The sequence below is a fragment of the Protopterus annectens genome, chromosome 4.part0 (assembly GCF_019279795.1).
Source record: "Protopterus annectens isolate FY-2018-M chromosome 4.part0, PAN1.0, whole genome shotgun sequence".
Classification (NCBI taxonomy): Eukaryota; Metazoa; Chordata; order Ceratodontiformes; family Protopteridae; genus Protopterus; species Protopterus annectens.
This window is the reverse complement of record NC_056733.1, coordinates 761,463,198-761,473,961: the sequence shown is the minus strand read 5'-3', so window position 1 is coordinate 761,473,961 and position 10,764 is coordinate 761,463,198. Positions and strand designations below refer to the sequence as shown.

Sequence of the window (10,764 nt, the reverse complement as noted above, 5' to 3'; positions counted from 1 at the left end):
TCAGTAGCTTTTGCACTCTCCCAGATGTAAAGAATAATGCCTTAGTGATAAGGAAGGACATAGTACGTTTATGTAAGAACTTATTGTAACAGTAGATGTTTTGTTTTTCACTGTTGTAGTATTCTGAACTGTTCTCCTTCCCTTGTTCTTCTCTGTTGCCTGGCTTTTGGCCAGTGGGGGTCCTTCTTACTCTCTTCCTTAGTTTCTTTCTTCCTCTTCTTCCCTTCCTGTTTCTTTCTTCCTCTTCTTCCCTTCCTGGATATACATACTTTTGTTTCTTCTCTTGGGTTGCTCAAGTTCTGTAGGACAATTTAGTTCTGAGGATTAGGTGCTCATGCATCACATATGTGCGTTACACCTTGGACATAGGACATATGTCTGATGTACGGCACTTAGAAGCTGTAAAGGCTTTGGTAAGCTGAATGGATGTTCATCTATCCTCAGCAGGATATCCTTGATGTAAAAAATACTGCAACAGTGAAAAGTAGGACATCTACTGATGTCCTTCCATATCACTGTTGTAGTATTTATCACCTCTGTGATCTCCTGCCAAGAATAGCTGAACAGCATACCAAAGCTTTTATCACCTAGGGAACGCCACATGTATGCACCCCATACAAGTGTAGGCCATAAAGGTGACATACGTATGCTCCCAACTCGGAACTTCATTGCCGCCAATCCGAACGCCATTATCATACGTCTGTCTGAATGCCCTTAACCTTTCCTTCCCTCTATTTCTTCCAAGGGTCCTTCACAAAATTGACAAAGACTCTCCAAAAATCATGTCTGTGCTTTGGCCCAGACACCACTGCCTAGGGCACTCATCACAAATTGCCTCAACGCATGGATCTTCTCACACAGGAAAAAAGGCACAGACCCTCATCTGTCCACTCTTCAACTAACCCATTGGGTGATAGGGTTTTGATTCCTTTCCAACACCAGTTTTCTGAGGATGTGTTTAGAGTCCTGCAGGAGGCCAGGAAACCCAAAACCAGGAAGTCATGTATATCCAGATGGAAGAGATTTTCTGTTTGGTGTGTTAAACATCACCAGAACCCCTTTTCAGTGGGGTCCCTTTGTTCTTTCATATCTGTGTGGGCTACTGCATGCTGGCTTGACATATTCTTCAGTGAAAAATCACTTGTCAGCCATTTCTGCTTTTCTGCCACTTGCTCTTTCTTTGGCCTCTAGAATTGAGGTCAAGCAGTTTCTTAAAGGAAGCCTCCATCTTAGACCCTCAAGAAAGCCCATTCCTCCTTCTTAGGATCTTAATTTTGTCCTTGAAAAGCTGACTCAGGTTCGTTTTGAGCCTGCTACTGCTTTGCAACATTGCAACTGGAAGACTGATTTTTGATTGCTTTAACCTCTGCCAGAAGGTTATCTGAGCTACATGCCTTGTTGGTGGTCCCTCCTTTTTCATTTTTTTTTTCACAGAGAGAAGGTGTTTCTCTATACGAATCCTTTTATGGCCAACGTGGTTAATGAGCTGTCCCTTAATCAGTATGTCCAGCTACCTGCTTTTTATCCCTTCTTTGCAATCTGCTAGTGAGATTTTGCATACTTTGGATTTGCATAGACAGCTCAAATATTATTTAGAGAAAACTAAAACCTTTCATAAATCTGATCAGCTTTTTGTTTCCTTTCATACCAGGACATTGTATTTGCCACTTTGTAAGCAAATAGTCTCCTCCTGAATTTCCAGGGCCATTTCTTTTTGTTATTCTTTTTGTGACAAGTAATTGTCTGCTTCCATGAAGGTTCATTCTACTAGAGCAGTGGCCTCTTTGGGTGCTTTCTTCAAAGGTTTGGACACCGACTGCATTCTTGAAGCTACTACTTGGTTCACCCTTTCACAAAACATTACAAATTGGAGGTAATTTCCAGAGCCAGGACAGGTTTTGTCTAGGCCATCCTGCATGGGTTTGTGGAGGACGTCTTGCCTTCCTCCTCCCCGCCTTCTCTGTAGTTTTTGTCCTCTTCCAGAGGTGATTACTGCAACACTGATGTGGAAAGACAGGGAAGTTATATAAAATCTTAGCGTAACAGTAGATGTCCTTCTTTTCATTGTTGCAGTATTCACCCCCTCCCTCCTGCCACCTTTTCTCTTGTTTTTTTTTTTTTTTGCATGAGTGACATTTTTAGTACTGGCCAAGAGTTTCCTTTCCTTCTCTTCCTTCATTCCTTTTTTCTCGATGGACATGTCCTCCTTTCCACTGGAGGGCCTACTTCTCCTGGGGCACTTCAGTTCTGAGCTGGAAGCATACGTACGTCACCTTTACGCCCTATGCTTGCTTGGGGGCCATATGTCTGACGTACGATGCGCCCTAGGTAATATAGATTTTGGTATGCTAGCCAGAAGCTGGGCTATTCTTGGTAAGAGATCCCAGAGGTGATGAATACTGCAACAGTAAAAAGGACAATTTCTGTTATGGTAAGATTTTACACAGCTGTACTTTGTGGTAAGTTTCTTGCACAACTGTACTTTTTCTACATTTTGTACTAGTAGTGGTGGTACTTATAGTGCTTAAAAGCAGTTTTTGAGTGATAATGCCCTCTGATATGAAACTGCTGTTTAAAGCTGATTCATATGATTAAGCAACTGAATATCACTGCAGAGCCTGTGCATGCATCTCAGAGATGCAGCATGCTGAACAATGTGATTTTATAAATGGCGGTTGTATACACATTGTTGCTTATCATGCATTCATATATGACTTTGCTTTTCCATTTCTCTCACTAGTTTACAGCCTTGTATGCATACATTCTGTGCAGCTTGTTACTCTGGATGGATGGAGCGTTCTTCTCTTTGTCCAACTTGTCGTTGCCCTGTTGACCGCATCAGTAAAAACCACATGCTTAACAACCTGGCAGAGGCATATCTTCTGCAACATCCAGGCAAGAGACGTGCATCTGTTTATTTTCAGCTTCATGTGTTCCACTTTGCTGTATAGAAAATGTATGGAACAAGATTGATGTGCATATGCTGGCTTGCTGACTCAGTGAAAAGGTTCCTGTCTATTACATTGTGACTCAACTTTGTCTGTCCAGGTGCCACTGTACTTAAGTGGAGGGAAGAACTGCGTGGCTAGAGGGGACATCTTTCTCTGGGAGGAAAATATTTGTATTTTGAGGCAGTTTTAGATGGAAGTAGCAGAGGTACTTACATGACTTGGGGAAAACATAAACAAGAATCCATAGGGGTGAGCACATGTGAACACATTTGTCCTCTCCTAGACGCCACTTTGTAGTGGCATCTTGCAGGGTAAAAAGTGAGCATTTTTTAACACATTTATTGAATTATTCCATAGGCAAATGCATATTTATATAGAAGAAGGCAAATCATATTAACATACATCACATATATTCTTTCGTATAGTTATCATCAAGCTAACATTACGTAAATTGCTTAATTCCTGTCTTTCCTAAACTTCACTTGCCCTCCAGAACATTATTCTGCATATATTGTTCCCACAATTTTCTGTGCATTTTGTTCCTATCCTACTATGCTCAGCATACATGATGCAACCTGTTTTGTGTATTATGCTGGATGTACTGTATTTGTATAACTTGATGTTGGAGCTTTTCTCCCCGGGCCTCCGCTGAAAATGGACCTGGTCCAGTCGGAATTTCCCGGTTAACAAATGTAAAATAAATAAATAGATAAATAAATAAATCCTACTTCCGGTTCTTGTATCTCTGTTACAATATTCAGTATTTCAAATACAGTTTGTTTAGGGTTTTATTTCCATTTTCTAGTAATTGCTTTTTTGGCAGCCACCAGAATTAACAAGGCTTTACTATGTGTAGATAATTCTGCAGCCACCAGAATTAACAAGGCCTTACTATGTGTAGATAATTCTGCAGAGAATTTTTAAAATATGACAACTCATCACACTCCTGAAAGATATGATGTCCTTCAAGGATGCATCTGCAGTCATAACATATGGGTTGTCCTGCCTCAGGCAGCCCTTCGGTCGGCCAGATTCCAAAGTCTGGGTCTGGCCTCGGCTGATGTCGCACTTCACCCGACGTCATAGCTCCTGGGGTATAAAGGCATCAGCCAACGCCATTTTCCTCAGTCTTTCTTGCCGCGCGGTGCCCGAAGCAGAAGCTGTTCGCAAGTGCCGGTCGGTCAGATCCAGAGATTTCTACTACCGAAGACTTCTAAAAAAGCTAAGTACCCCATTGGGGACTCTTTCTTGCCTCAGCTGATGTCAGACAAAGTAAATAATTGTTTAACTTGTGGGAAACAAATACCTCATAAGGATTTCCACTCTTACTGCCTTCCTTGCTTAGGCCCAGACCACGACGTATCAGCTTGTTTAGCCTGTGCTTCCTTCAACCGACGGACACTCAGACGTCGGTCGGAGTTTGCAGAAGAGTTTTTTGGCTCCACTTTTGCATACAAAATGCCGTCGGAAACTCCGACTACACATTTAGCTAAAAAACGCAAGGAAAAGGACCGACACTCGCGGCCCGCGGTTTCGGCTGAAACCACGGTTATGTCTCCCGCGAGTGTCTCGGTTTCGGCTGAAACAGAGACCTCGGTTCTCCCTTCGGCCGAAAGCATGCCTCCGATAACCGAGGCCACACAGGCCATGGCTGAATCGGCTACAGAAATTACTGCTAAAGAAGCAGGCACCCAAGATTTGTCTGACACTATTCCATTGGACATCTCTACTCCTGCACGTGGGGCAGCTAGACCCCCTGCTTCTATGTCTATCAAGGCCTTTTCCAGGGCTAAAGCAGCCAAACTTTCCAAGGCCTTACCTACAAAAGCTCCCTCTCACAGGCCTACCTCAAGTTCCCAGATTCTCAGCCTTGCTGAGGACCTTATTTCTCTGTTCAGGGGATCCCAACCTCACCCAGACAGGGCCTCTCAACCCCCTCCTGATAAGAGGCCTAGGACTGAACCCCCTGAACCTCTCTCCTCGGACTATTCGTCGGATGGTTCAGATTTATCTGACCATCAGGAAGGCCCATAATCACCTTATGAGGATTCTGATGCAGAAGACTCAATTCCTTCTGCTTCACCTCCAGAAGAATTTTCATTTGGGGAAACCCTACACTCAGTGAGGGAACACTTCCAATGGCAGGGTCAGGATTATTCTGATTCTAGGAAAAGGCTAAGGACTTTTTTACACTTACCACAGCATAGGCCTTTAGCCATACCACCTGTACTATCAGATGTTATGTGATCCTATTCAGCCACACATTCTGAATGATGTTAAGACGATCCTGGCTCGCTCGGACTCGGCTGCTTATGCCAAAATGAAGTTCTTTATTGGCTGAGCTTATCTGGGATGCAATGCACCACTTTTCAAAAGATGGGGGACGCCAGCTTCGATCTTCATTTTCCACAGAACACCAAGTGCCAAAGATTCTTCTCTCTTCTTCCCACATCACAGGAAAACCCGGCCATGGATGCTCTAGCTCAGCCTGGCCAGCAGGGTTCCTTTTTGCTTCCCTCCCCCAATCCCACCTTCCAGTCAAGTCAAAAAAATAGCTCTGATGCTAGTTCTTCAATGATTCTGACTGGCCCCCAATCCCCTCTACAGATCCTTATGGTAAAAAGCTGAAAAAAGCATGCAGTGGACCTTAGACCTGATCAGACGATCTCCCATCATTCATTATCATCAGCATCAGTCTCTTCAATCTCAGCTAATCAATCTCTGAATTGAATTCTTTCCGACCTTAGTCACACCACACTAGACCGGACACACATTAGACCGGAGTCTTGACCCATTCAGCCCACCACTAAACCCACCACTCAGTACAAATTGAAGAGGTTTGCTAGAGCAAGGCTAACTCCCTATCACTCAGGCTAATCCTGCTCCCTGTCCCAGAAGTTTTGTTTTTGAAATTCTTGCCCTTCTTAATCAAGGGATTAAAATCCTCAACTATTCAAAGTTCAACTATTCAAGCTTCCATGAATCTATTTAGTGCTTCAAGCCATCAACATCTCCCCTTTTGAACGCTGCTGCTACGCGAAAATTAAAATATCTGTCATGGGCGGCTCTTGGTTAGTGTACTGGAGCAAGAAGGTCTCAGAAGAGCTTCAGAGCCCTATTAAAACAAAATATCCATATTTCACAAAGATAGGTAAGATATCTCTTAGGCCTAATCCATCCTTTGAAGGTCCTCCTCTAGTTTCTACTCTCTGTCTGTTCCTCTAAGAACTACCAGTTTTAATTCCAAAATTCTTCAGATTATCTAATGAGGCAGAATATATGTTCACAGGCAATTCATGATTCTATTTATTTAGGACCGTTGTAACCCACCCAGTCAGACCGTAAGTTTGTGTGCTTAGTTTTGTGATAATAAATTGGGCCAAACCATCAAGTAATCTCAAAATGGATCAGTTGTTGATGATGCATATAATGATGCCAGTACTGCCCCTGATTCTCTTCCTCCAGCCCATGCCAAACCTGACAGATATTACAGGGTCCCGGACTCTCACTACCACGTGTATAAGGCTCATGCTGCAGACCCAGAAACCATTTCTCAGGGCCCTAAAGGTGTTGCAGCTGCCTCTGCCAAAAAACCACTTCCCTCTGAAAGAGAATCTAGAGCATTAGAGAGATGGGGTAAAAAGGTTTATACATCTGCTACTCTTTCTGCCAGGGCTTTAAACTGTCATTTTCACATGATACAGTACCAGGAATTTTTGTTAGACCAGCTGAATAAAAAGCTGGCCTCTCCTGAACCTATAGACCGTAAGTCCCTTCAGGATTTGGTACATAATTCTCAGCAGGTCAGTAATCACTTCTTAAAATGTGGCTATGATGCACTGGAGGCTTCTTTTAGATCAGCTATGACTGGAGCAGTGATTCGAAGGCATGCCTGGTTAAAAGAACAATCCTTACCAGACCATGTTAAGTCTAAACTCCTAGATGCTCCTATGGAGAAACAAAGTTTGTTTGGCTCCCCTGCACAGGAGGTTCTAAAGAAAGTGGAAGAAAAAGCAAAATCTGTCCAAACAGTCAAGGATTTTTTGCAGGTCCAACCTCCGAGGTTTAGCAGAAATTGGCCTTCAAAGAATTGGTCCTTTCCAGACACCTCCAGAGCACAGAGAGGCAGAAATAGACGCCCAAGAGGCAGAAGTCAATCAAGGGGTGCCTACAGGGATCATCAGTGGCAACCTGCCAACCAGAGAAGTGCCGCCACAGCTGCGACTACAACCACTTCCACAGGACAGACACAATGACTTGGCTCTGATTCCGCCTACCAGGGAACAACTGGAAGCACCCTTGGGCGGAAAGCTAGCTTTATTTTCAACAAACTGGCATTGCATTACAGGAGACAAATGGACTTTACAAACAATAGACAAGGGCAACAGGTTTCACTTCCACACTCTACCAAAAAAGAGAGGAATGCCAAACCTTCCACCAAGCCAAAAATCAGAGGCTCTAAAACAAATCATCAGCTTACTAAGGATGAGAGCAATAGAAAAGGTACCATCTATGGAACAAGGCCAAGGATTTTACTCCAGACTATTCCTTGTACCAAGAAAAGAAAATCAATGGAGGCCTATTCTCGACTTGTCCGCACTGAACACATATCTCATTGTTCCAAAATTCAAAATACTGACCCTACAGTAACTTCTTCCCATGTTGGGCAAGGAGTCTTGGCTGGTGACTCTAGATCTCAAGGAGGCATACCTGCACGTCCCTATACGACCAGATTGCAGAAGACACCTCAGATTTCTGGCAGGATCAGAGCATTATCAATTCTCAGCATTGCCCTTTGGCTTATCTACTGCGCCCAGAGTATTCACTAAATGCCTGGCATCAGTAATTGCTCATTGCAGGCTTCAGGGAATTCAAATTTACCCATACCTGGACGACTGCCTAATACAAGCGGACAACAAGATGGAAGACTGCCTTCCTGCTAGCAATCACTTCAGCAAGAAGGGTATCTGAGTTACAGGCATTAATGGCAGTGCAACCTTTCCTTATCTTCCATCAGGATAGAGTGTCTCTGAGAACCAATCCTACTTTTATGCCAAAGGTGGTCTCCAGGGTATCCTTGAACCAAGCTATACATTTACCTACATTCTTCCCCAACCCACAGAACAGGGGGGAAAAACTACTACACACCTTGGATGTACACAGACAACTACGCTACTATCTGGACAGAACTAAGGCCAGCAGAAAAACTGACCAGCTTCTGGTAGCATATGCAACAGGAGTGCAAGGAAAAGCAATTTCAAAACAGACAATCTCAAAATGGATAGGAAATTGCATTAGATTCTGCTACTCATTTCATGGAAAGACAACTCCTGAAAATATCAGGCCTCACTCCACAAGAGCGACAGCCACCACTACAGCTTTCCTACGAGGAGTGGCTACCAAAGATATTTTAGAAGCTGCTACTTGGAGCTCCGTGCATACATTTGCCAAGCATTATAATCTTCCTTTATACTCCAGATCCCGAGCAGGTTTTGCAACTGCTGTTTTACAAGGGATCTTAACTACACCATCATTATCTTAGGGCCTCCTCCCCCAGTTTGGCTATGGTATTCTACCCATATGTTATGACTGCAGATGCATCCTTGAAGGACATAGTACAGTTTTGTACCTACCATAAATGTAGATGTCCTATAGGTATGCATCTGCAGTCAGGATTACCCACCCTCCTTCCCCTTTGTGGTATTCCTAGGGTACTTACCCCTCTTTTAGCTAGCTGGGGGAATCTATTATGGTGTATTTGTTTGTATGTATATATGTATATATATATATATATATATATATATATATTTTGCTTTCTACTGTTTGGAATTTTCTACATTTATCCAAATTTAGCCTTCCTAGAGGGCACCTGGCATCTGGGGCAAGAAACACTGAGGAAAATGGCGTTGGCTGATGCCTTTATACCCCAGGAGCTATGACGTCGGGTGAAGTGCGACATCAGCCGAGGCCAGACCCAGACTTTGGAATCCGCCGACCCGAAGGGCTGCCTGAGGCAGGACAACCCATATGTTATGACTGCAGATGCATACCTATCGGACATCTACATTTATGGTAGGTACAAAACTGTACTTTCCCAGTTATCTCTTTCTTCTCCATCACCTCCAACATTTGACAAGTACCTGAGGAAAATTCTTTGTAATCTGCATGGTGTATAAAAATACCTATGCATATACTTCCAAGCAAAAATCCTAAGTCTTCTAAACTTTGTTGCATTTGCAAGTGCCATACATATGTCCTGCTATTGTTTCCTTGTGAATTTCTTATCCAGTATTTCTTCCCATTCTTTCCTAACCTCCTCTGATTGATTCCTATAGATATCCTGAACAGAAACAAAAAAACAAAACAAAGAAAAACGGAAAGGCTACCATGACCATAAACAATCCTAAAACAAATTTATTAAAACAAGGATAAGCGCTTTCGCATTTATGCACACTTCATCAGATCCATAAATTACCAAGCCAAGTACACATTTAAAATGACCGAGAGACAATCACATTACTTGTTAAAACAATTCAATCAATGCACTCATTCATGTATGCAGTCTCCTCCCCTTTAAGGCTGGTTTCAGACAAATGTTAGCATTGATGCCTGGACATTTGTTGGTTTGCAACCTAAGTATCCATATTAGCTCTAAACTTTCAAAATGATTGTTCAAATCACCTCTCCTGGGGTTCATCTTTACACATTGTAACACCCTAAAAGAAAATCTATGCCCTGGATTTTCTTTAATATGCTTCGTCAGAGCATTCTTAATATTAAATGTTTTAATGTCGAACTGACCTTTAACCACATTGGAAAATACATATCTAGGATGCATACTTTCATTTGTTAGAAGGCTGTTCCCCAAGAAGGTTTTCCTATAAAGTGTAGTATCAATGTCACCTGTCTGAGTCCTATACAACTTAATATCCAAAAAATCAATATTTAATGGAGACAATGTATATGTGAAACTTAAAAAACTGGTGGTATTGTTAATAAACATTAAAAATTGTTGTAGTTCACTCTCATTGCTATCGCATAGAATGAATACATCATCCACAAAGTGCCAATATAGCTTGATAAAACCAGAGGAGGAGCTAGTATTGAGAACAGACTTCTCTTCCCAGTAATACATTACGAGGTTAGCATAGGAGTTAGCACATGGGCTGCCCATAGCGACACCCCATTGCTGTAAATAAATCTCCCATCCAAACATAAAGGCATTATCATCTAATATTAACTCCAAAAGGGTACATATAAGCATAATGGTATCACCCTTGTAGTCACTCTTGGTACATAACATTTCATAATAGCTTGTTTACTAAAATCATTAGGAATGCTCGTAAACAAATTTCTGACATCGTGTCACAAACAAACTTGTAGAAACTTCCTTACTATAGCGTTTCAAATCCATTAAAAATTTCTGTGTTTTAAAATAGTGGTCAAAGAACCTAGGACCCTTTTTAGTTTGTCTTCTACAAAAATCGACATGGGCTGTGTCAGGGGTGTAGCTAGGATTTTCAAATTTGTACTCGCAGCTCTCAAACTGCTACCCCCCTCCCCAGCCAGGCTATGGCCATTCTCGTAATTCACAGTTCGCTCTTTTAGTGTCGATGAAGAGGCATTCGCTGTAATGCCTCTTCAGTAATATAATATAGATTCACTCAAACTTGGTTCCTTGAATTGAAAATTAACCTGAAAGTCAGTTCTTTGAAAAATGCAGCATGGTAGTTGGGATAGAGGATTCATGCTTTTGTTTTCTGTAACTAAGGTACAGGTTTTGAGCTTGAGTAAATTACTAACCACCTGCTAC

The 10,764-nt window shown here is 42.3% G+C and overlaps 1 protein-coding gene across 1 annotated transcript in view; it reads left to right on the top strand.

The window, feature by feature from the left end:
* Positions 1 to 10,764, top strand: part of CHFR (checkpoint with forkhead and ring finger domains) — a gene marked incomplete at its 5' end in the record, with an annotated part of 992,863 nt that overhangs the window by 226,411 nt on the left and 755,688 nt on the right. The window contains 1 exon segment of the mRNA XM_044068718.1: positions 2,741 to 2,895. Within this exon segment, the coding sequence (XP_043924653.1) occupies positions 2,741 to 2,895 (155 nt within the window).